General features: G+C 38.7%; 3 protein-coding genes across 6 annotated transcripts; 1 reads left to right on the top strand and 2 right to left on the bottom strand.

The window, feature by feature from the left end:
- Window positions 1–139: 139 nt before the first annotated feature.
- On the bottom strand, window positions 140–5,552 carry LOC125238705 (acyl-CoA Delta(11) desaturase-like). Its single transcript, XM_048146108.1, has 4 exons — window positions 5,467–5,552; window positions 4,490–4,693; window positions 1,499–1,835; window positions 140–855 (listed from the first exon to the last, which is right to left on the bottom strand). Exons 2-4 carry the CDS (start codon window positions 4,686–4,688, stop codon window positions 396–398), a joined length of 996 nt encoding a protein of 331 aa, XP_048002065.1. The 5' UTR covers window positions 4,689–4,693; window positions 5,467–5,552; the 3' UTR covers window positions 140–395.
- LOC125238706 lies at window positions 3,688–26,066 on the top strand. Of its 4 annotated transcripts, none has more exons than XM_048146110.1 (2): window positions 3,688–4,085; window positions 25,231–26,066. In XM_048146110.1, the coding sequence occupies exons 1-2, from the start codon at window positions 4,029–4,031 to the stop codon at window positions 25,924–25,926; spliced, it is 753 nt and encodes a 250-aa protein (XP_048002067.1). In that variant the 5' UTR covers window positions 3,688–4,028; the 3' UTR covers window positions 25,927–26,066. The 4 variants fall into 4 exon arrangements, 3 of the variants coding, with proteins under 3 accessions (XP_048002067.1, XP_048002066.1, XP_048002068.1); XR_007178461.1 differs by lacking the exon at window positions 3,688–4,085 and adding an exon at window positions 11,021–11,462 and having other exon boundaries at window positions 25,231–25,362; XM_048146109.1 differs by lacking the exon at window positions 3,688–4,085 and adding an exon at window positions 11,135–11,545.
- On the bottom strand, window positions 22,675–23,871 carry LOC125238708 (chorion class CA protein ERA.1-like). Its single transcript, XM_048146112.1, has 2 exons — window positions 23,821–23,871; window positions 22,675–23,100 (listed from the first exon to the last, which is right to left on the bottom strand). The coding sequence occupies exons 1-2, from the start codon at window positions 23,869–23,871 to the stop codon at window positions 22,705–22,707; spliced, it is 447 nt and encodes a 148-aa protein (XP_048002069.1). The 3' UTR covers window positions 22,675–22,704.
- Window positions 26,067–27,055: the final 989 nt, after the last annotated feature.

Below are 27,055 nucleotides of genomic sequence, written 5' to 3' on the forward strand. Positions count from 1 at the left end.
ATGCTTGTTTGCCGCCGACGTAACCACAAAATTAAAATTTTGAAAAAAATCCCGACATAGTAGACCGATTTTCATGTAACATGGCTAAGAACACTCCCGACTAATTCAGCTTTCAAACAAAAAACCTTAATCTAAATCGGTTCATCCGTTCGGGAGCTACGGTGCCACAGACAGACACACACATAGACAGACAGACGGATAAAAAGACAGACAGACAGACACGTCAAACTTATAACACTCCGTCGTTTTTGCGTCAGGGGTTCAAAAAGAAAAGTACATACCGTGGCGACTGGCAGTGTTCCCCCTCATTAAAACATTGAGGTTAAAAAGTAACAATTATAAATAGTACACATTACAACCTACCATTGAAAAGTAACCCCAAATACCCTAATTACTTATTCACTCTTACACTCCTCATTTTTTAAGTCTACTTCTTTAAAAGTACCATCCCCACACCGTTTTGCTCTCTTAGCTACCGCGCTATACTCTGCCGTCTTTAAGTTATAAGCCCATCCGATCTTCGCGAAAAACTCTATAAAAGCAGCCGGGAGATTGAAGCTGCTACCTAATTCAGAAGACCTATAATCCCAAGGGAAGACGTGGTGGTAATTGTGGAATCCTTCGCCAAGGGTACCGAAGTGTGCGAGCATGTTCTCACTAGCGGTGAGATTCTTGTCATAAGGTTTGTTCCCGTAGGCATGTGCGAAACTGTTGACGAGAGACGTGCAGTTCTGGCAGATGATGGTACGGAGGATATTGACGAAGTAGGCGTTCATCAAGGTCTCACCCCACAGGTACATCGGGATTAGAGTGGGGATGATGTATGCGAATGTGGCTATAAAGGCAAACCCGTATCTGAAACAAGGAAGACACAAATATGAGATTTATTTTTGAAATTAAGATCTTTTTGGTCTCAGGTATTTTTGCCACAACTCATAAAAGCTTAGGATCTAATTAGTGATCCCAAGAATTGACGTAAACATAAACACTAACCCCCTTATTCCTAACGTTTAATAAAGTTGACAAGCCTATAAAAACTGTTTGTCCCTTTCTATCATACTTATACGTCAGAAAGGGACGGAGATTATTATCGGCATATTAACTTTAGTGCGCGTTTATGAATAAGGAGGTAATAATACTTTATGGAGCTGCCACACTGGCTGTTATAAATTGTGTGTTGTGTGTGAATGTCAATACTATCGCGCTGTCCCTGTCAAATTTACTTTTCAATTCAAATGAAAAACTAGAACTTAAAAGGAATATTAATTACTAATCAGTTTTGCTCACGATGCTTTCCATCAGCAGATTTTGGCGACTTTGCCAAACTCATTCTTAGGCCGTTTTCACATCATCTGATCCGATATCGCTTGCACCAAACCGTCTGTCACCGTTAAAGCGTTCGTGAAATTTTATTGTATGGGAAGTTCCAGACGTCTGCTGCGTGACGATGATGTGTCTGTCAAATGTGGTTGATGCAACTGGCCCTTAGTCTACTTACTTGTATTGAAAAGAGACGACCGGATTCCTCCTCATGTCCGACATGTCGATACACGCCCTCCGTTTCTTGAGTTCCGGATGCTTATTCACCAACATCCATCCAACATGAGAGAAGAAGAGTCCTCTTGTGGAGTTGTAAGGATCAGCATCGGTATCACTGAACTCATGATGGATCCGGTGTTCCTTGACCCAATTGAAGGCTGTCCACTGGCTGGAGACAGACTGGAAGATGATCAGGAGGATCTGGAGGGGCAGCTTGGCTTCGTAGCTCTTGTGGGACCAGAGACGGTGGGCGCCGGCTAAGACCCCAATTTGACCGACTTCCAGAAGGACCGCAGCTGGAAAGAGGGATTAAATATCAGAGCGTGCCAGAGCCTGAATGTCAAGGAAAATGGTAGGTACCAAGAAATGTTATCTAAAATATCAAAGACATAGGTTTAGATCATACGAGGGTCGTTGGGGTATCTTTGAATGAGATGTATTTTTATCAGAAGCAGTGTATACTGTAGCAATAGAAAACAGCGCGTTCTAGTAACGGAGGTATTATATAAAATTTTCAAAAAAAAATCTTCTTTAAGAGTTAGAATTTTTAAGTATTAATATAGATTGAGTAGGTAATTGTGACATTTTTTTTGTGTATTTGTATTCAATTTTAATTGCATGTTCTGTGTTTTTGTTATTGTAGTCTTAAGTATTTTTAAGTACCTTTTTATATAAGATTTTTCACACACAATGTAAATTGTTCATGAATAAACGACTATGACTATGACTATGAAAAAAAAGTACCAAGATGGTCGGAATCCTTGGGAAGGACTTAGGATAGGTATTATTTTCCAGAAATAATTATTAGGCCCACTGTCACCAATCACTTAACTCAGGGATAGTGGGCTGTCATGTATCTTATACTTTTAAACGAGCAATTCTTGTATATTTATTTATTTATTTATTTATTTACACTGACGATCTCGGAAACCGCTCTAACGATTTCGCAGAAATTTGTTATGTGGGGGTTTTTGGGGGTGAAAAATCGGTCTAACTTATACTTAGGTCCCGGAAAACGCGAATTTTCGAGTTTTCATGCGTTTTTCTTCGCGCGCCATCTCGTGTGCAGTAGTTGTACTGTTAAGACAGAATTCTTTCGGTTTATGTAAGTACTATTTATTGCAAACACTAGATGGCGACACAGGTCAAGGCTAAAACGAATAGAAAAATACACTATTTGAGTTTTTGTGGCGAAATGCGCGCCATCTCGTGTGGAGTAGTTGTGTTGTTAAGGCTGAGAATTCTTTCGCTCGATGTAGGTACTATTCATTTTTGAACTAGATGGCGACACATGTCAAGGATACGAAACAGAACCGAGCGAAGCTCGGATGCCCAGATATTGTTAATTGATGTAAGCATTTCATGATATTGTAACTTAATTTATTAATTTTATTTAGCTTGGCATATGTATTTTCTTTCTTTGTAAATGACGATCCTTATGGGAGACACAATTATTTTTATTTGGAATTTATTTAGTAATTTTTGACGATCACGATGAGAAGATAAACATAATTTTGACATGTAGCAAATTTAAAGTGTAATTTTTATCATGAAATAAAGAAATCTAATCTAATCTAATCTATCAAATTCCACATAACCCTCGGGTTAATCCTCCATTTTCGTTTGTGCAAGTGGCCCTTAAGTGAATAAATCAGTAAATAATCTTCTACCAGCGCCTGTTAATTGATGTAAGCATTTTGCTCACATTGAAGAATAATTTTATTGCCTTTGATTTATTATCAGGCGTTATACAAATTGCTGATTCCACGCAGACGAAGTCGAGGGCAAAAGGTAGTTCAGGGATAATATATACTAGTTACAGTGTAATTAGGACATACATACATACATACATATAATAACGCCTGTATCCCATAAAGGTGTAGGCAGACCACATGAACTACTGAGTTTCAGTGCCACTCTTGGCAAAAAGAAGTTAAAATAAATCCAAATTGTGACATTGCAGTGACAGGTTGCGAGCCTCTCGCCTACGCTACAATTTAACCCATATCCCACAGTCGACTTCTACGACACCCACGGGAAGAAAGCGGGTGGTAAAATTCTTAACCCGTCACCACACGGGGCAATTAATATTCTTAACAATAAAGATTTAGTATATCGCAGTATAATACTATCTTACAGTATGGCCACTCCCGCTCCCCGCTGAAAGCGCCGCCCACCCCCTCTCGGTTACCTCTCAGTTACCACCAGTCAAAAACGCGGACAGTCAATCTGTCATATCTCACTCATACAAGCATAATACGCGTTCACCTACACGAGCTTAGACTATGTGCTAGGAACGCGCCCCTTTCATACATTTGATCGCTATAATATCGCTATGATGTGGTAATATACAAGACCTTGACACAAAAACCTTTAAATGAAGTAAGAGTATTTCAGTCTTATCTTCCACATATTACTTCATTCTCATTACGATGTTAGTATAAAAATAGGCTCACATTCTGGGCCATCCTTTTGTTGAAGTCGGCAAAATGTGTCGTTTATATTTTTATATCTTTCTTATGTGCGTTATGGCTTGTCTTCTCGAGGTAAGTACAGTGCGATTAAAATCAGTTAACGATTCGGCTTTTACCCTTCGGCTTCGGATCTTATCGGGATCGCATGAGTGCGAAGATAGATATAAAACCCGAATAGTTAACTAATGTTAATCGTGCCGTAAGTACTATAAAAGTTTATACTTTAAAGAAAATATGTACGTTACAAGTGCGGTAAGTAGGTACTTAAGGTATTTTTGCACCAAGTGACGAAAAGACATAGGTACTACATTATCACATATGTGTACCTACTACGATAAGTGCCACATTGCACATTTCATAGCGTTAAAATAAATTGTTGGACGACACACGTGCGAATAGGTAATTTGTAACTCATCGCCACACGTTGCTATCTATTTTTCGTACTTACAAAATATTATTTTCATTTAAATACTTACCAAAAATAATTGTAGCCCAATGGGCCGAAGTAAAGCATAGATACAGCCCATATAACGCCGCCAAATAAAAGTAGCCGAAGAAAACTACTGTCGAGTATGAAAGCTGGAACTTCCAGTCGTCGGCCTGGGGGGCTACCAACTTTGGGAGCTCTCTGTTGCGTTCAGTTATGAGGTAATCTTCGGATACGTTTGGGGGCATCTTTTCTGAAATATGAAGGGAATCAGGTGCCGTAGTCGAATGGCATTTCTGCGACGCGAAACGAAAACGAAACGCCGCGAAAGGTTGGCTCTGTCGCCCTAATACGCAAGGGCGATAGAGATAGATATCTACGAGCGTTTCGTTTCGTGAGCGTTTGAGCCATTCGGCTACGCACCCTGTAGTAGATTGTGTAACAAGGGAACAATAGTTATTTGTTATACAAGGGGGCAAAGTTGTATTTTAACGCCGAGTGTGGAATTGAAAGACGAGCAAGTGAAAGGATTCTATAGTTGAACCACGAGCGAAACGAGTGGTTCGAGAATAGAATCCTGAACTTAGCGAGTTTTTCAATACACGAGAAGTAAAATACATTTGCACCCGTGTGTAACACAAAACTTTTCCCTTCACTATAGCGAGGAAACTACAACGCAAAAAATGCGTTTATCACTGCTTCCAGTAGTTCCACAGGAGGTAAATCATCTTTATTACTAGATTCACCTACTTTTATTAATTTTAAAGCAGTTAATTTGACTTATTCAAGGTCAAATTACTTTACCCACAGAGGATAAAATGCGTTTTTACCCGCTGGCATTAAAGGATAAAACACGTGTTTCCGAGCTAGTGAGAGGAAAAGTTATATATTTAATTACGGCAAAAAATCGGATCGGAAAATATAAAAAAATCTTTATATACAGGATTTCTTAAATAATTTGCAGAAATTACTAGATATTAAAATAAATAAAGTAGTTTTATAACTTAAATACACTTAGGTACATACCTTAGTATACGGTTACTTTAAAATATATTTACACTGATCTCACTTCAGTATCAACTGATGTGAAGCACATAAAACGAGCAGCTTATATAGTTTAGGCAACATAAGAGTTCATTGTTTAAATTTACAAGTTGTAAAAATTAACTGTACAAGGATTAGTCTCTGACCTTGTTAAAATTCACAAACCGAGTTCGATCATAGCTTCATTAAGACGATACGGTAGGGGTCAATTCTCCATACAAACGCTCTCGACTATTTCCTCCCTGGTTTTTGAAGATAGAGCAATGATTGTTTCAACACAGATTGTTATTATTTTTATCTGTGTCGGACCGTTTTGATTTTTTTGATATTCTGCTTTTTAAAGACTCTAGAGCCAATCAAAAATTTCCAAAAACGGCCTTTTTCATTATGGCGCAAAAAAAGGTGTGATACTCAAGATTGGTAACAATTGCCCAAAAAAGCTAAACGGTTCGACATAGATTATTTCATTGTTATTCAGATTCTCAAATTTCGTTCCGATTGATTAAGTTTTGAAGGAGGAAAGAGTCAAGAGCGGAACCTCGATTTTAAAGATTTTTTTGAAATATCTTTTGAATGAGTTGTTCTTAATGGACAATTTTTTTTCGATAAATCTAGTTAATAATACTTGTATATTTAACTAAAATTCCCAAGTTGAAAGGGGGGCTCCTTTCCATTTTAGCATTTTCGCTACCGTATCCAACTCAAAAGAAAATAAGGGCCACTAAGTATTTTGAACGCTACATGAAAATCGTAACGTGAAAACAGGATGTCCTGCGCCTCGTTTGCCAAACTTAAATATCAGCATAGATTAAATATGACAAGATCGTACCACCCCATACATTACAAAATTAATATTTTGAAAAAACCCCCGACTGCGACATAGTAGACCGATTTTCATGAAACATGGCTAAGAACACTCCCGACTAACTCCGCTTTCAGACAAAAATACTAAATCCAAATCGGTTCATCCCTTCGGGAGCTACGATGCCACAGACAGACACACACACAGACAAACAGACAAACAGACAGACAGACAGAGAGACAGACAGACACACACAGACAGACACGTCAAACTTATAACACCCCGTCGTTTTTGCGTCGGGGGTTAAAAAAGCGACCGCCTAAGAACGCGCATACACTACACCACACATAGATGGTGCCACAAAAAATGTCTTGTAGCATTCGATTATACTTGAGGAGTGTCTTTTCAAAATGACTTATTTCTATAAGTCAACAGAGGTTATTTTTATCTATGTCTTCCTAGATAAATAACCCTTTGGCTAGTCTGTGGTCAAGAGTAAGCCTATTTATAAAAAAAAAAAAAAAATAGAAATAAGTCCTTTTGAATAGACACTCCTCACTTGTAGTGTAGATGGTGTTAAGTGTCACTTTTGACATAGATGGCTCGAAAGTGACACTTAACGCCAATCTACAAATAATCGATGACAACAAGTCATTTTTTGTGGCGTCATCTATGTGTGGTTTAGTGTATGCATTTTAATGTATGGGATTGTATGACCTTCTTATATTTAATCTATGATATCAGATAGGTTAGGTTGTTGACTACATTTCTGACGTGAAAAAAAATTGTAGTCGCGAAAAAAAAATAAAGGCTTTTCAAAGTTAATTTTGGTAAGTGCTTAAGGGGTTACCCTTTTTAAAGTGAATTAAGAAAAAGTGGAAACCAACCAACTCGCTCGCAAATCTCTCTCTCGCAAAACTCGCAAATCCAAAAGGCCCTAATTACGACACATAGCAATTACCTCATATAAGTACAGTAACTTAGTCGTCTGAAAGTATGGGACCGTATGCGTCAAATCCGGTAGTTCTGATTTTTTGCAGACTTGCTTATGATGTTGGCTTAATGAATAATCCAAGTTTGTGACCTCGAGCGCCGAACGCAATTTTATTTATTTATTTATTTAAACTTTATTGCACAATTGAAAAAATAAAAAGTACAAATGGCGAACTTAATGCCTTGAGGCATTTTCTACCAGTCAACTATAGGGCCAAACAGAAATTCGCGAATGTGGGTGCAGTAAGAAAAATAAATTTAGAAAACATGACAACTATTGACAAGTATAGCAATATTATTTACATACAATCAATATAATACATAAATAATACGTTCAGAATATCATTACACGTATACTTATACACAAATATAAATACAAATATACATACAAATAATATATTATAAACATATTTACGCGGTTTTTTTTTATTTTTGTCAAAAATAAAAAAAAACCGCGAAATAATCGTTTCTTTTTCAAATGTTGGCGATTATCACCCTAAAGGACTAGTTGTTGAAAAAGTTTTCTTAGGACGTTTTTAAAATCGACCAAATTTGCTACAATATAATACTCAAATTGTCTCTGTAGACCCAATTAGTCTATGAGATTAAGGGCCAGTTGCATCAACCACATTTGACAGACACATAACAATAACAATATATTTATTTAAAGAAACACAAATCAAGAAGAAACATATTCGATGGCCCTCACACTAGGCACAGCCTGTATCGTGGGAACCTGAACCTCAGGAGAGTAACTATTAATATTAATAGCTAGAATAACTAAAGTATTAACATAATTATGTTTATTATAACTAAAAAGTAAGAAGTAGATATTCTGTACTAAGTTGCTTGAGTAACAAGCAGGTAGGCAAGTTAAAATGTATGAGTATAGATATGTGTATGTATGTGTGTGTGCGCAAGTTTGTATGTGTGTGTGTGTGTGTGTGTGTGTGTGTGTGTGTGTGTGTGCGCGTATGTGTGTAAATTTATTCAGTTACAGTAAAAAAAAAATCATTTCAAAATGTTCTCTGTTTCTTCATAATTCAACGAGAATAGCTGCCTTTGGATATGCCTTTGACATCATCGTCACGCAGCAGGCGTCTATGGAACTTCCCATACAATCCCATACAATATATTTTGTTTGACGATGCAAATTTGCTGATTTTCTAGGTATGTATAATTTGCCCGTGTGGTGACGGGTTAAGAATTTCACCACCCCCTTTCTTCCCGTGGGTGTCGTAGAAGGCGACTGTGGGATATGGGTTAAAGTGTGGCGTAGGCGAGAGGCTGGCAACCTGTCACTGCAATGCAATGTCACACTTTCGTTTTCTATCGACCCCTTATTTGCCAAGAGTGGCACTGAAACTTGAGTAGTTTCATGTGCTCTGCCTACCCCTTCATGGGATACAGGCGTGATTGTATGTTATGTTATTTTGTTGTTGTATAATTTGTAAATATTTTGATGTTGCATGAAATCTAATTATTTTTCTACTTATTATTATTATGAAATGACATAAATACCAATAGGTAGGCACTTTACGCGCATGGTTTAATTCTTAGTTAGCTTTAGTTTAGTACCTGTTCAGTAATTCAATTCCTGTTTGACAGCTTTCCTTATATTATAATATAATTATTCTGTATTGTAATTGTGCATGTTTGAGATATAATGTAGATATTGACGATGCAAAAGCGGTCTATTTGATCCTACTTGAATAAATAAATTTTTATCTTTAAAAAAAAATCAAATTTAACGAACGCTTTAACGGTGACAGACGGTTTGATGCAACCGGTCCTTAGCCTTTCAAAGTTTATCTTTTTTTTTTGGCGGATTTGACGCATACTACACATGTATAAAGTTCTTGATTAATAGGCGATGCGACATTATATCGTCACTACTTTGAAAAAATCTCGTATCTCACACTGCTCCTCAAAGTTTTTTTTTTTTTTTAAGGGATAACAAACAAAGTTAAAACGCAGTAAGTCTATATGCATTGCATACACACTTATTACATCTTTCTTTTCATTGACAGAAGGAGATACAAGTTTTTTTCAAAGTAGTGACGATATGTGAAACGGTATTTGGGTTTTTAAATTTGTATCCCTCGCTACTCCCAGTAATCAAATATAGAATCCTGAACTTTCTTCGGGATTTAAAATGTGCTTTTTTATTACAAATGGGCTTACTCTTGGCCACAGACTAGCCAAAGGCAAAGACGGCCTACGATGGAGTGAGGTCATACAGAAGATGCCTGTTCACCTTAGATTTGTTTTGCATAATGCCACTTTGCTTCCTAGTTTATTTATTTCCGTAAAAATAAATGACGATAGAAAATTATACATACTTAATGCCCTTGACATCAATATGCCCTTGAGATTAATACTTATTAAAATTAGGACACAATTTTCCATGTCCGTTTTGTTAAACCAGATACCACTCACCGTTATGAATCTAATGAATATATTTGTTTTGGAATATTTTCTTGTTTTAATTAGGCATTGTGCAAGTTGCATAAAATTTTTAAAACCTTAACTCGCGTGCTGATGGTTCCGTCCATATCGCTTGTATTTAACTAATATTTAGGAAGATCAATCATCATCCTCTTGCGTTATCCCGGCATCAGCCACGGCTCATGGGAGACTGGGGTCCGCTTTGACAACTAATCCCAAGATTTGGCGTAGGCAGTAGTTTTACGAAAGCGACTGCCATCTGACCTTCCAACCCGATGGGTAACTAGGCCTTATTGGCCGGTTTCCAACTGATGTTTTCCTTCACCGAAAAGCGACTGGCAATTGTCAAATGACATTTCGCACATAAGTTCCGAAAAACTCATTGGCGGCCAGGGTTCGAACCCGCGACCTTCGGATCGAAAGTCGCACGCTCTTACCGCTAGGCCACCAGCTAGCACTACTAGGAAGATCAATATCTCTGCAAATGTCCTATAAGTACCTACTATTCTAGATGTCGAAGTTTTAAAGTAGATAGAAGGTACAGTCAACCAATTGGAACCCTAGGCCACTATAGAACTATGTCACAGTGACATTAGAAATCAGATTGTAAGAAATCTGAACTGCTTGTCATTTTGACATGGTTGTAGAGTGACCTAGGGTTCCAATTGGTTGACTGTACCATTTAATTCGAGTGAAAGGCAAACTCGGATTGCTATTTACTAGCGCCATTAGCCCATTCAAGTGACAAACTATCTCTTTTTTTATACCACGTCGGTGGCAAACAGGTATACGGTCCGCCTGATGGAAAGCTGTCACCGTAACCTATGGACGCCTGCAACTCAAATGGTGTTACATGCGCGTTGCCGACCCATTAAAAACTTGTACAAGTGGTACACTCCTTTTTTGGAGAGCCCAGTATGGGGTTCTTTAGAAATACCTCGACTGAAGTGGGGGGGGTTTCATGTGTTAGTTAACTTAATAATCTACTATAATACCATAATCTAATACATATAATAGGTACCTAGGTACTTTAACTACCCACTAAGGCACTGGTCCCACCGCGAGCTAGTAAGCTATGAGCTATCGGCTATAAAAACGAACAAAAGATAATCACTCGCGTGCAAATAAAAGAGACACGGCGATGTTTATAGTTACTCGCCCAGCGGTGAGCTATTAAAATCGCCGTGTCTCTTTTATTTGCACGGGGGTTCGTATCTTCTGTTCGTTTTTATAGCCGATAGCTCATAGCTTACTAGCTCGCGGTGGGACCAGTGCCTAAGGACACTACTTGGAGTTAGTGGATTTAGTTGGGTGTAGGTAAATATAAGTACCTAATGATAAAAAATTACAATGTGTGGTAGAGACCCCTAAAACGTAACGGAAAATTCTGAAAAAAAAAAAAATTACAACTGTTTTTTTTTTATGCGCAGAGAACATTTTTAGAGGTTGCCACATAGAATATTTAATTAAATAAAATAAGGATCAGCCTAAAAAGCATAAAACTCTACTACATACTTAAGTACATAAGTACTTATTTGGCGCGACGACCCAAAGTGAGTCTTGGCCTCCAACACAAGAGCACGCCACTTTACGCGGTCCAGAGCGACCTTCCGCCAGCCCTGACGACAACATTGACGCTGAGTCTATCTGCCCAACGATATTTAGGATGGCCAGCAGAAGTCCAGTTGGACAACCCAGATAGGCCTTCTAGACTGCCTGATCCTCAGCCTTACAAGTAAGGAGACTTAAGGGGCTGACATGACACCACCCAATTGCGCAAAATTGATGTTTTTAAGACAAACTATTAGTTTTAGTAAGGCAAGTAAATTATATGTTATTATTCATTATATTTCAACGAACATAGCCGAACTCGATACGATACGAAAAAAATTGCAAAGACTGGTCTCGAGTTCGTCATTAAACGGTTCTGTCGTTCAATTATTCACTTAGTTGTCTTTAATTAAAATTACAATCTAAGGGCCGGTTGCACCAGCACACTTTGACGCCCCCTTCATCGTTAAAGATGGCTCCGACGACCGTTAAGTCCATATTTGCGTTGCACCATGCCATCCGTCAGTAAAAGGGTTACGATTCATTTAACCGGTGCCAGAGCACCGGTTAACGGCTCGTATTAGGTAAATCTAGGAACCAAAATGGCGGCCAATGTTTTGAATTTGTCCCGTATTTCACGAGTTTATGCTTATTAACACGCTTTTATTAGGTCGTCGTGTATGTAACTATGTATGTAATGGAATCTAAGGAAGCTAATTTAACCATCTTCCAGGAGTCGTAGCGTAATGAAAATTGGCAGCTATATGTAGTTCCGATGACAATACAATAATATGGTACTGTTGAGCTGATCTGATGATGGAGTCGGAAGATATGAACTGGAACTACATGATGGAACATCGTATCATAGCCGTTTTTGGGTTTCTTAGAAAAGTCTTGTAATGAACTATGACTACGATTAGGTTTCAAGGTCTGATGATGGAGCCGGAAGATATGAGCTGGAACTACATGATGGAACATCGTATCATAGCTGTTTTTGGGCTTCTTAGAAAAGTCTTGTAATGAACTTTGACTACGATTAGGTTTCAAGGTCTGATGATGGAGCCGGAAGATATGAACTGGAACTACATGATGGAACATCGTATCATAGCTGTTTTTGGGCTTCTTAGAAAAGTCTTGTAATGAACTTTGACTACGATTAGGTTTCAAGGTCTGATGATGGAGCCGGAAGATATGAACTGGAACTACATGATGGAACATCGTATCATAGCTGTTTTTGGGCTTCTTAGAAAAGTCTTGTAATGAACTATGACTACGATTAGGTTTCAAGGCCTGATGATGGTGCCGGAAGATAAGAACAGAAAAAGGGGGGGGCTCGAGGGGGAAGCATGAACGAAAGATCAACGTAGTATTTAAAATAAGTTGGGTTAGGGTTTTCTTGTGACCTTTCAGAGCAAACAAAGGGGGCTCGGGGGCGAAGCCCCCGCATAAAATAAAGATCAACGTTGTATTTAAAATAAGTTGGGTTAAGCTTTTCTTGTGATCCTTAAGAGTAAAGAAAAGGGGGCTCGGGGGCGAAGCCCCCGCATGAAAGAAAGATCAACGTAGTATTTAGAATAAGTTGGGTTAGCGTTTTCTTGTGACTTTAAGAGCAAACAAAGGGGGGCTCGGGGGGCGAAGCACCCCGCATAAAAGAAAGATAAACGTTGTATTTAAAATAAGTTGGGTTAGGGTTTTCTTGTTACCCTTAAGAGTAACGAAAAGGGGGCTCGGGGGCGAAGCCCCCGCATAAAAGAAAAATTAACGTAGTATTTAAAATAAGTTGGGTTAGCGTTTTCTTGTGACCTTTCAGAGCAAACAAAGGGGGCTCGGGGGCGAAGCCCCCGCATAAAAGAAAGATCAACGTTGTATTTAAAATAAGTTGGGTTAAGGTTTTCTTGTGATCCTTAAGAGTAAAGAAAAGGGGGGCTCGAGGGGCGAAGCCCCCCGCATGAAAGAAAGATGAACGTAGTATTTAGAATAAGTTGGGTTAGCGTTTTCTTGTGACCTTTAAGAGCAAACAAAGGGGGGCTTGGGGGGCGAATCCTCCCGCATAAAAGAAAGATTAACGTTGTATTTAAAATAAGTTGGGTTAGCGTTTTCTTGTGACCTTTAAGAGCAAACAAAGGGGGCTCGGGGGGCGGAGCCCCCGCATGAAAGAAAGATCAACGTTGTATTTAAAATAAGTTGGTTTATGGCTTTCTTGTGACCCTTAAGAGTAACGAAAAGGGGGGCTCGGGGGGCGAAGCCCCCGCATAAAAGAAAGATCAACGTAGTATTTAAAATAAGTTGGGTTAGGGTTTTCTTGTTACCCTTAAGAGTAACGAAATAGGGGGCTCGGGGGGCGAAGCCCCCGCATGAAAGAAAGATCAACGTAGTATTTAGAATAAGTTGAGTTAGCGTTTTCTTGTGACCTTTAAGAGCAAACAAAGGGGGGCTCGGGGGGCGAAGCCCCCGCATGAAAGAAAGATCAACGTAGTATTTAAGATAAGTTGGGTTAGCGTTTTCTTGTGACCTTTAAGAGCAAACAAAGGGGGGCTCGGGGGCGAAGCCCCCGCATAAAAGAAAGATCAACGTTGTATTTAAAATAAGTTGGTTTATGGTTTTCTTGTGACCCTTAAGAGTAACGAAAAGGGGGGCTCGGGGGGCGAAGCCCCCGCATAAAAGAAAGATCAACGTAGTATTTAAAATAAGTTGGGTTAGGGTTTTCTTGTTACCCTTAAGAGTAACGAAAAGGGGGGCTCGGGGGGCGAAGCCCCCGCATGATAGAAAGATCAACATGGTATTTAGAATAAGTTGGGTTAGCGTTTTCTTGTGACCTTTAAGAGCAAACAAAGGGGGGGCTCGGGGGCGAAGCCCCCGCATGAAAGAAAGATAAACGTTGTATTTAAAATAAGTTGGGTTAGGGTTTTCTTGTTACCCTTAAGAGTAACGAAAAGGGGGGCTCGGGGGGCGAAGCCCCCCGCATAAAAGAAAGATTAACGTAGTATTTAAAATAAGTTGGGTTAGCGTTTTCTTGTGACCTTTCAGAGCAAACAAAGGGGGGCTCGGGGGGCGAAGCCCCCCGCATAAAATAAGGATCAACGTAGTATTTAAAATAAGTTGGGTTAGGGTTTTCTTGTTACCCTTAAGAGTAACGAAAAGGGGGGCTCGGGGGGCGAAGCCCCCCGCATGAAAGAAAGATCAACGTAGTATTTAAGATAAGTTGGGTTAGCGTTTTCTTGTGACCTTTAAGAGCAAACAAAGGGGGGCTCGGGGGGCGAAGCCCCCGCATAAAAGAAAGATAAACGTTGTATTTAAAATAAGTTGGGTTAGGGTTTTCTTGTTACCCTTAAGAGTAACGAAAAGGGGGACTTGGGGGGCGAAGCCCCCCGCATAAAAGAAGATTAACGTAGTTAAAAATATTTTAAGCGGGTTACTCACGTATTAAGTCGATATAGCGTTCGACATGTTTCGGCTCAATTTCGAGAGCCTTTCTCAAGAGTAGCGACACCCCGCCTTTACATGTCGAGAGCGCGACGCATACTGCGGGCGCTTGCTCGGTGCGCGCGGCTGCTGAGGACAGGCGCAGGGGGGGTCGGCGGCGCGGGCGACGTCACCGTGGCGAGATCGGAGCTACCCACTATGTTACTTTTGTCAAAAGCAGGATTGCACACAACACTTATTACGTCACTTGTTAAGGGTGCGTTTACACTGGGGACCGACGTAGTGCCTAGAACTGTTTTCCAACTCGGTGGCACCGACCAACCACTGTCACGATTGAAATTAGGATGACGACTAATTTCTATAGCTTCCCGTATTTTCCGCTGAACGAAGAACTTTTCTCGCGCCAGTACGGTTACCCTATCAAATCTTACATAGTGCGTCGTGTCCGAATCCAATACGTGTTCTGTCACCGCAGAGCTGTGGGTGTCCCGGCCCTTCATACTACGTATGTGTTCAGAAAGCCTTGTCGAGATGTTCCGGCCGGTCTCTCCAATGTATGACTTCCCACAGGAACACGGGATCCTGTACACCCCGGGAACATTTAAGGGCTCCTTGTCTTTTGGCGAACGCATCCATTTCCTGAGCTGCGTGTGAGGACGGAAAATCGTCTTGATGCTATATCTTCGGCGTAACAAGTGTCCGATCTTATCCGTCACTCCCTTGATGTACGGCAAGTATAAGGGCAGCCTTTCCACCGCCGGTGGTCGTGGTCGCGCGGATGCATTCGCAATTCGATTACTATGCCTCCAGTTGTAACCGTTACTTTCCAAAACACCCCTAACATGACTCAATTCCCGGTTTACGTGCTGAGGATCACACAAACTCAAGGCGCGGTTGATCAATGTTCTCGGTACAGACGACAAGTGAGACGGGTGGTGGTGTGAATCTGCCCTTAGGTATCTGTCAGTGTGAGTTGGTTTTCGATACACTGTAGTATGTAACCGTCCCCTGGGATCTCGCATGACCAATACATCCAGAAAGGGCAACTTCCCATCTAACTCCCTCTCCACCGTGAACTCGACTTTAGCGTGCAAGGTGTTGATGTATGCTGTGAACTCATGTAGGCAATCCCTTGAGACAATCGCAAACACGTCATCTACATACCGCCACCAACATTTTGGTGCTATTGGCGAGCTATTTAATAACTTTTCCTCTAGCCATTCCATAAAAATGTTGGCAGCAACGGGAGCTATCGGCGAACCCATGGCCACTCCATCAACCTGAAGATAATAGTCACCATGCCACATCAGATATCCAGATTTCAGACACAACTCAATAGCGTTCAAGTACACAGTAGGTAAATCAGTAGCAGCCAAAAGGTCTGATATTATCTTAATAGTCTCATCCACTGGTACGTTCGTGAACAATGATGTTACGTCAAAGCTCACCATAAGTTCGTCTTCACACAGTTGAATATCCCTCAGCAAATTAATGAAGTGCCTCGAATCTCGTATGTAACTCGCGGTCTTGCCCGTGAAGTCCTGTAATATCGACGACATATGACGGGCAAGCTTATAAGTGGGCGAGTCAATCTGACTCACTATCGGCCTTAGTGGCCAATCAGGCTTATGAATTTTAGGCAAACCATAAATTTTAGGCGACGTAGGGTTATGTGGACGCAGTCGTGTTGCCATACATTTATCTGGTAAATTCTGCAATAGCTTATTAACTTTGGCCGTCACTCTCGCCGTAGGATTATAATTAACCTTTTTGAAACATGTCGAACGCTATATCGACTTAATACGTGAGTAACCCGCTTAAAATATTTTTAAATATGTATGAGTCTCACGGGAGTTTTATAGTTAAAAAAGATTAACGTAGTATTTAAAATAAGTTGGGTTAGCGTTTCTTGTGTCCTTTCAGAGCAAACAAAGGGGGTCTCGCATAAAAGAAAGATCAACGTTGTATTTAAAATAAGTTGGGTTAAGGTTTTCTTGTGATTCTTTAGAGTAAAGAAAAGGGGGGCTCGGGGGGCGAAGCCCCCGCATGAAAGAAAGATCAACGTAGTATTTAGAATAAGTTGGGTTAGCGTTTTCTTGTGACCTTTAAGAGCAAACAAAGGGGGGCTCGGGGGGCGAAGCCCCCGCATAAAAGAAAGATCAACGTAGTATTTAAAATAAGTTGGGTTAGGGTTTTCTTGTGACCCTTAAGAGTAACGAAAAGGGGGCTCGGGGGCGAAGCCCCCACGCATAAAAGAAAGATCAACGTAGTATTTAAAATAAGTTGGGTTAGCGTTTTCTTGTGACCTTTAAGAGCAAACAAAGGGGGCTCGGGGGCGAAGCCCCCGCATGAAAGAAAGATCAACGTAGTATTTAAGATAAGTTGGGTTAGCGTTTTCTTGTGACCTTTAAGAGGAAACCAAGGGGGCTCGGGGGCGAAGCCCCCGCATAAAAGAAAGATAAATGTTGTATTTAAAATAAGTTGGGTTAGGGTTTTCTTGTTACCCTTAAGAGTAAAAAAGGGGGGCTCGGGGGGCGAAGCCCCCCGCATAAAAGAAAGATCAACGTAGTATTTAAAATAAGTTGGGTTAGGGTTTTCTTGTGACCCTTAAGAGTAACGAAAAGGGGGGCTTGGGGGGCGAAGCCCCCACGCATAAAAGAAAGATCAACGTAGTATTTAAAATAAGTTGGGTTAGCGTTTTCTTGTGACCTTTAAGAGCAAACAAAGGGGGGCTCGGGGGGCGAAGCCCCCGCATGAAAGAAAGATCAACGTAGTATTTAAGATAAGTTGGGTTAGCGTTTTCTTGTGACCTTTAAGAGGAAACCAAGGGGGGCTCGGGGGGCGAAGCCCCCCGCATAAAAGAAAGATAAATGTTGTATTTAAAATAAGTTGGGTTAGGGTTTTCTTGTTACCCTTAAGAGTAACAAAAAGGGGGGCTCGGGGGCGAAGCCCCCCGCATAAAAGAAAGATTAACGTAGTATTTAAAATAAGTTGGGTTAGCGTTTTCTTGTGACCTTTAAGAGCAAACAAAGGGGGCTCGGGGGCGAAGCCCCCGCATAAAAGAAAGATAAACGTTGTATTTAAAATAAGTTGGGTTAGGGATTTCTTGTTACCCTTAAGAGTAACGAAAGGGGGCTCGGGGGGCGAAGCCCCCACGCATAAAAGAAAGATCAACGTAGTATTTAAAATAAGTTGGGTTAGCGTTTTCTTGTGACCTTTAAGAGCAAACAAAGGGGGGCTCGGGGGGCGAAGCCCCCCGCATAAAAGAAAGATAAACGTTGTATTTAAAATAAGTTGGGTTAGGGTTTTCTTGTTACCCTTAAGAGTAACGAAAAAGGGGACTCGGGGGGCGAAGCCCCCACGCATAAAAGAAAGATCAACGTAGTATTTAAAATAAGTTGGGTTAGCGTTTTCTTGTGACCTTTAAGAGCAAACAAAGGGGGGCTCAGGGGCGAAGCCCCCCGCATAAAAGAAAGATCAACGTTGTATTTAAAATAAGTTGGGTAATGGTTTTCCTGTGACCCTTAAGAGCAAATAAAGGAGGGCTCGGCAAAAAAGAAATACTTAAATTTTGTTTGAATTAGTTGAAATGTGACAATATTTTCTAATCGAGTCAAACAAAATCCCACTAGCTGAGAGCTTCAAAACAATGTATGGCGAAAGTATGTCTCTCTAATGTCTTCAAAAAGTCCGCGATGGCACATGTCTATATTGTCTATCTTTTACGGATAACTTTAGCTAAACTACCAGAGGACGTGATCTCAGCACTGAATGTTAACCAGTTTAAGAACCGACTAGATAACTACTTAACAAATTTAAAGAACACATCTTAAGAAAGAATTGTTGGATACAGGCAACTATCAGTTGTTATAACTGCCTGCCTGATTAATAAATAATAATAATAATAATAACTTACTAGGTATAAACATTTTTATGATAATACCGTAATAAGAAGGTAGCCGCTAGTTATTATTAAGTAGCAATTAGCAATAAGTACACGTTAAGCCACAAATGGCATGTAAAATCCGCGTACTTGAAATAAATTTATGTATAAATGTTAAAAGTATTTCATTATTAATGACTAAAAAGTAAAAAATAAATTAATAGTTTAAAAAACACTATAAAACACGCTTTTATAAATGCACGTAAAAGCCAAAAATAAATTATGGATCGTTCAAGTTGTCTCTATTTGTGAGCTGAAGTTTATAAACTATGTGCTTTTAATTATAATATTTGATTGTAAAAGCGTGGGGCGCTGGAACAGGAAAGACTTTCTTGTAAACAAATACTTATCCGAACTTCCTGGCGAATGAAGTTGCAGGAACATAACGTTTACATATGCCGCCTAAGGGTTACCAAAGAGAACCAAAGATATCTCGTCCACGAACAAGAACTCTGCATCCTGTCACTGTAGACACTTTCCCCTTTTGTACTTTGATTACCGGAAAAAAGCGGCGTTCTAAGTGTCGGTGACTGTCGACTCTCCTCGCTACTAGCGCATATTTTGTCTGAGTTCGACCTACTTTGAACACTGACTTTTAATTGATTTGACTGTGATAATGTAGAACCTACTAGTCATGCTGCAACTCCAGTTAGCGCGTCAATCTGTGTAACCTCCTTCCCGTAACATAGCATAATTTGATTTAGCAGCAAGTTATACAAAAAGTCTTTCCTGTTCCAGCGCCCCACGCTTTTACAATCAAATATTATAATTAAAAGCACATAGTTTATAAACTTCAGCTCACAAATAGAGACAACTTGAACGATCCATAATTTATTTTTGGCTTTTACGTGCATTTATAAAAGCGTGTTTTATAGTGTTTTTTAAACTATTAATTTATTTTAAAATAATTTGAGCTATTAGCAATGTAAAATACTTATAAAACGTTTAAAACAGTAAAAATGTGGAAGTAACTAAACATAAAAAAGTGACAGTGACACACCAGAGTGGTTTTAAGGTTATTTTAATTGCGCGACGATTTGTGTTTGTAAACACCTTTAATTTAATTTATTTTGTTAATAAATGTGTGTGTTTATATTTAGATCGAGTGCAGAATGAGCTTCAGTTGAATATATCATCGATCGATGCTGTAAGAAATTCACAAGTGCGTCCTATGAGATCAAAATTCGACAGCAAATAATGAAAACTATTTGTCGACAATACAGTCTTTAAAAGGGTCTTGGTATATTTGGAATCACGAATAAAATAATAAATATCCTGGAAAAAGTTGTGGATCCATTATGACATCCGAAATCAGGGCGAGAATAACGACAAACATTGTATAAAATCCGACCTTCAAAATCGTATCTCGCGACAGGAATCAACTTTCGTTTTAAACTATACACGTCTATGAGACATACGAAATGAAGTATTTTAGTGTGAAGCAAATGTGCTGGGACAATCTACACAACTTTTAGGCAACAGCATAGGCAAGATATCAGTGAAAAAATGTAAAGAAAATGTTATTATAATACTTCTGTTCATACCTACTTATCTGTGTTTTATTTCTCCTTTTATAACTTTTTCATAAACCTATAATGCAAAAACTTTGCAGTAGTCAACTTAAATTATTTACATTTAACATGTTCAGTGCTGGCGTCGCAAAGTTTGAGACCAAAATAATCCTCCTCCTATGTCGGTGACACAGCGAAGTTGACTTATGCCAGTGGCATAGGAATGAGAATTTATTTGTTTCTACCAGCATAAATAGTGTAGGCTTTTAGTAAAACAGTGGGATGAACGTGAATTCATACTATTCGTAAACACTCCGGACAGAGAGATGCAATCTTGAGTTTGACTAGTGCAAAGGCAAAGTTGACAATCAAGCATGTATTTCAGCTAATTAAATACATAAAGCTAACCAACATGAAAGCAATACAGATTTTATATCCTAAATAGTAATGCAAACATAGTAAGTATCTGCTTGAAATTCACTTTACTTATACCTAAATTTTTCATGTTGGTCAGGGATAAATTCTTGACACCAAAATGTTCTAACCATTTTAAAGTATTATTACCTACTACTAAAAGTCCTCAAATTGTATTTCATAATTTGTGTTGCTTTGATATAAATGATGCAGCTGTACATTTCTAAAATAAATCAGAGTCTAAGATTTCATAGGCACTTATAGTTCTGTACTTATTTTTCAGCATACTGTTGAGGGTGGGCTTGTGAATATTGTGGCATGTCAGAGCGTTATCAGACTTTTCAATAGCAGTATAATTATATAGGCAAAATAATTTCTAGTTGTGTCATGCTAATTTGGAAACTTTACTTACTATTCTGGAAAGAAGAAATATACCTCTGTGAAATTAAAACAACAGTAAATAATTCCATGGGTAATTTATCTACACCTCAAAAAAAGGATATTATAACTTGAATAAGCAGATAGTTATAATAAGAGTATAGTGGGAAACAATGACTATACAGGAAGGTAGATAAAATCCTGTATTGTTCATGAATAAAGTACTAATTATCATAAACTGTGACACTAGATATAAGTTAGAAAAAAAGAAATATTATAGGTAGGACTTTATTTTTACACAGATTGACTGAGTTCCATGATAGCTTAATAATGCTTGTGTTGTGGGTTACTCAGACAGTAATATAATTATGTAAACACTTGATTACATAGAAAACTTACATACTCTGGAAAAAATGTGTCTGCCGGCCACATTTAAACTATCGGTGCTGTTCTCTAACATGTGAATAAATGGATTGATCCCAATAGATGCCAGCCTCAAACATATTGCAGTGAAAATGTGGTCTTTAGAATAAGCATTCAATTTCCAATTTTATAACCACAATTTTTAATGGGTTGGGGTCTATTAGTGGAGACTGTATAGTCATTTGGCACATAAAGTAACAAAAATATATTTTATTGACAAAATTGAAATTCTGATGATAATAATTTGTAAAACTTTATTTTCTACAAGTTTCTTCCAGACTTCCAGTTAATTTCATAGTATAATTTGTTGATTTCTAGAACAGATTCACTTGTAGAACTGTCATCTTGTAGTCCACATCAAATGGTGTAAATCAACTCTGAAAAGAAAGCAACATGTAACTTATTATTATATTTAGTACTTAATAATCCTTATCAAACACAACAAAATTTAAGTAAAAGTACATAAATAAACTTAAATGTCTGCTACTACAAACAGTTTTGTCATTAATCTTATTGGAAATTTTGCCATAGGCTGTGTGCTGTGTATGACATTGAACTTACCTAGTACTGCACCAAAAGTATGCTAATTTGTTTCATAGCTAGTTCACGGAATAAAGGCTATGCATTTGGGTAAGAGGTCTGTAATAAGCTACCTATAATTATTATAATACTCATGAGAAAACTTGCCTGGTAATTGGTTCCTTCATTCCTTGTTACAAAGGCTTTTAGGTTGGAAATAGCCACTTGAAAGTCGTAGAGATGCGTCCTTTTCATGCGTCATGAATATACATTAAAGATAACCACGAACACAAGTGTACATAAGTGGTGTAAATTGTTAAATATTTCGATAAGAGCTGCAAAGAAAGTTTAGTTTGCGCCTAAGTTTTTTTTTAAATAAAGATTTTGACATTTATATGATTGGGTTGCTATATGAAAAATCTATTCTACCATAAAATGTTGGTAGGATTTCATTCACGACCTGGCATCACAGTTAGCGGTTACGTTCAGTAATTTTTGGGTTGGTGCAACGCAATTCATTAACAAATCGTTAAGTCCCCCACGTAATCGGAAAAATTTTACGAACAGAGCCTACATTTACAGGTGGTTTGGTGCAACTGGCCCTAAAACACTTATGAAACATATTGCACAGATATTGCACCTTTCTTTTTATTTTAATATTTTTTCGTACTTTTCGTACCTAGCCGCCCTCTTTTAGTGACATTGCGCTCTCACTTACTCCCATACGAATATACAGTGTACGCTAGCTCATTGGGTGTTGTCAGCGTCTTAGTAAAACAACTAAGTGTACGTAAAATCTTATTTATTTAAAAATATCACTGGCATCCGCATCCACATTGTCCGGAAATAGAAACAGATCCGGAGGCCGGCACGACGCCCTTGAACTCGACCGTGCCGAGCACGGGCACGGATCCGACGACGACGGTCTGGCCGCTCGCGCCGATCTCGCCGGTCACGCCGACCGCGCCGGTGCCCGACCCGCCGTAACCGTAGCCGGGCGCGCTCAGACCGACGCCAGGCGCGCCTAGGTTAAACGAAGTCGCGCCAAGATTAAGCGAAGGCGCGCCAAGGTTAAATGAAGGCGCGCCAAGGTTAAACGAAGGCGCGTTTAAGCTAAGACTGGGTGCGACTGAGCTGTATTTTTCTATGGCATTGATATCGGAGGATTCGTAGATTTGATCGCAACCGCATTGTTGGTTGCTAAGTGCATTCTGTGAGGAAAGAAAATTGTTTTATTGCATGATTGGTGTTTTTAAATTAATTTACTACGGTGTATAATGTAGACATGTAGGATACATTTCATTAAGTGAATTTATTTAGGCACCTAGGTATTAGGAGGGAGAACTCTGAGGGCAAAATAAATCACGTCAAGCTAATTTCGCCAAAAAAATTTTTTTGTGTATTTTTTTAGTTTTTTTCGATGTACTTTCACATAAAAAGTAAATGTTATTCGTAAAACTGGCACTTAGAGTTAGGTGCTAGTTATTTTTTGACATCTATCAACGAGGATAGTTAGATTTATTTTTCGTATGGCAATTACAACTACAGTACACTGTATATATACTAAAATGTATATATACATTATTAGCTAGCTTACAATCTAAATTATGTTAGATTATGTCCGATAATAAGTAATAATAATAAGTAATTGTTATTTTTTACTCTGATAGTAGGCGAAATCCAGAAAGGTTTATATGACATTTGACTCTTCTAATATGATGAGGAATACGCTGTTAAAGTTATTCGGTTTCCTAATGTTACACCGTGTATAGTATCTAGAGCTACTTTTTGTATTACATTAAAATAAAAATAAAAAGAAATCGTGTTGCGGATAGCGTATGTTACTTATGGTAATGTTTTATTTTGACGAAACCTTAGGTGGATGAACACTCCGTTATAAAAAAAAAAAAAAAAAAAATCTTTATGTTTACCTGAATCAGGCAAGCCTGAATGCACAGTACCAGAACAGCAAAGCGAGACATATTTAAAAATATTTTAAGCGGGTTACTCACGTATTAAGTCGATATAGCGTTCGACATGTTTCGGCTCAATTTCGAGAGCCTTTCTCAAGAGTAGCGACACCCCGCCTTTACATGTCGAGAGCGCGACGCATACTGCGGGCGCTTGCTCGGTGCGCGCGGCTGCTGAGGACAGGCGCAGGGGGGGTCGGCGGCGCGGGCGACGTCACCGTGGCGAGATCGGAGCTACCCACTATGTTACTTTTGTCAAAAGCAGGATTGCACACAACACTTATTACGTCACTTGTTAAGGGTGCGTTTACACTGGGGACCGACGTAGTGCCTAGAACTGTAACCCGCTTAAAATATTTTTAAATATGTATGAGTCTCACGGGAGTTTTATAGTTAAAAGCGAGACATGATAATGATTATTTTCTTCGTCAAAAGAAATGTAATGTTCACTTTATATTTTAACACCTTTTTATACTGATTATTTCACGTAATGTGGAGTAATGGGTAGGTAGGTTATTGATAACCTTATGTATTTCTTTCGATGAAAGGTGATAAGGGTAACCGAAAGTAAATTGCAAAATAGCTTTTCACAATTTTGTTAAAAATTTGATAAATATCTTGAATTTTGCAATAGATAGATATGGATCATATAAACCAATGTTTTTAGTAAATATTACTCATTATTTAGAAAATTGTTAGACAGGAAAGTGATAAAAATGGCGTTTAAAATTGTTCTTTGTGTTTTTGCTGTTTTGAGTCAGGTAAATAAAAAATATGTGTCATAATTTTTCCTACACTTTATAAATGTATGAGTACTTAACTATTTTCTTGACTAACTTCGATGACTTGTGGCCTAATGGTACGGTAGGCAATTACGTCGTTCACGGCAGCTGAGTTATTTATCTCATAATTTTTAGGTGCGTTGTAATTGATTATCAATTGATCATAAATAGGGGCTTTGCGTGTATTGTAGGCATAAAATTTGTAGCTTTTATAGGATATTTAATATCCTGTAATGAGAATCGGCATGTTCATACAATTGATGGATTGCTGTGGATTGATCAAATGGGCATCCGCATTGGCTTTTCATCTCTTAATATTTTGTGCTAATAATTATTAGTAACAGGTAGTGGAAGTAACGGGAGAGGAAAACCGAAGAAGAGGTGGATGGATGGTGGTGGTGGATGGACTGTGTGGGAATATGGAACTAAAACAAGTTAATGATGAGATGACGAGTGATAGAGATGTATGGAAGAGAAAGACATGCTGCGCCGACCCCAAGTGACTGGGATAAGGGCAAGAGAATGATGATGAATTATTAGTAACATCTGTCGTATCTTCTATAAATAAAACATTTTTTTTTGTTTTCAGTCAATTGCCGGTGCATCAAAAAGCAGCTGCAGCTCCAGCCGTCCAGTGTACAATAAAGATGGCGTCGCTGTTTCCAAAATCGACTTCCAATCGAGCTACAAACCAATATCAGTAAAAAATACTGAAACAGACATTCAAAAAACATATAAACCTCTTTCCGTCAGGGTTGAAAAAGAATATCAACCTAGTTCAATCAGAGTTGAAAAAGAATATCAACCTAGTTCAATCAGAGTTGAAAAAGAATATCAACCTACTTCCATCAGGGTTGAAAAAGAATATCAACCCAGTTATAAATCTGTTTATGGCAGCACAGAAAAAGAAAGTCGCAAATCAAATTCCAAGCCGTCTTACGTCAGTGTTTCCGAGAGAGACTATCAGTCCCCTGTTCCAATCATTTCTTACGACGAAGATATCTATAATCGAGCTGTTGATGTGCCTAACAATGGGGGGGCGTTTATAGTGAACAGTGTAAGTAACATCGCTCCGTACGGGCTCGGTGTCGCCACGGACGTGAACCTGGCCGGAGAGTTGGAGGTTTCCGGCGTCGTTCCGTATCTGAGCGCCGTGACGTTCGAGGGGCAGTTTGACGCCAACGGCGCCGCGGCTGTGGAGTACGGCTGTGGCGACTGTGTTGCTGTCACGGAGGAAATTAGAGGGAACCCTGGTTTGAACAAGTTCGGTGGTGGTAAATACTAACCATCTTTATTCTGGTTTTATCACTTTTGGTAGTGGTAAACACTGGATTTGGTATAGCTCTTATAGAGCCCAAGAACAAATATGTAAAATGTGGATGGCTTAAATTTTAAGTTAATTAAAAGAAAAAGTAAATTATTATAATTAAACAACACGTTTTATTTCTTCGACAAACTGTTCATATTGTACACCCAAACAAGTTATTTGCTTATCTGAGGAATAATAAGGCAACTTTCCTCCTAGTCAAATCAGTTTCTTTTTAAGAACTGTCAAAACGAATTTGAAATTTGAATATGGAATTAATATGAAATCGAATTGAGTGACATCACGGTCAATTCAGTAGACCTTTTAAATAATCATCAATTTATTACCACAGGAAAAAATACATTGATTATTATGAACTATCTTAAAATAAATTAACTAATTAAACTAATTAAAAAAAACTAAATAAGTAGACCTTTTATATATTTCTACCTGACTTATTAAATAGAAATTCGATTTAAAACAACTTTGTCTATGTTTTTATAATAATTATCTGATGGTTTATTTCATGCATGCATGCACGCATCATGGTATAATAGTACATTACGATACAAGTGCGTAAAAGAGGAAGTTCGAAACGAGTGGCGATAAATTAAAACACGACCGAAGGGAGTGTTTTAAATCGACACGAGTTACGAATTTCCTTTTCGCACGTGTATCGTACGACGTTTTTCAGTACAGATGGCTCTCCGAAGTTTCGACCTGGCATTAATATTTTTCAGTACAGATGGTGTTTTTTTTACGCACTAGTGCGAGAAGTGGTTCATTATATGCCAGGTCGAAACTTCGGAGGCTCATCTGTACTGAAAAACGTCGTACGATACACGTGCGAAAAGGAAATTCGTAACTCGTGTCGATTTATCGCCACTCGTTTCGAACTTCCTTTTTTACGCACTTGTATCGTAATGTACTATTATTCAAGTTCCCTATTGCGATAAATTTACTTTCTGTCCTCCGGCCGGAAACCGTAAACTTTCAGGCTATTGCGCTAAACGAAGTTACCGTTTCCCGGCTCCGTTAAACCATAGTTAAACAGAAATATAGTATACCAACCACCTGAGGCAGTAAATAAAGCTTAGGATTTACATGG

This window comes from Leguminivora glycinivorella, chromosome 24, assembly GCF_023078275.1.
Source record: "Leguminivora glycinivorella isolate SPB_JAAS2020 chromosome 24, LegGlyc_1.1, whole genome shotgun sequence".
Taxonomy (NCBI): Eukaryota; Metazoa; Arthropoda; class Insecta; order Lepidoptera; family Tortricidae; genus Leguminivora; species Leguminivora glycinivorella.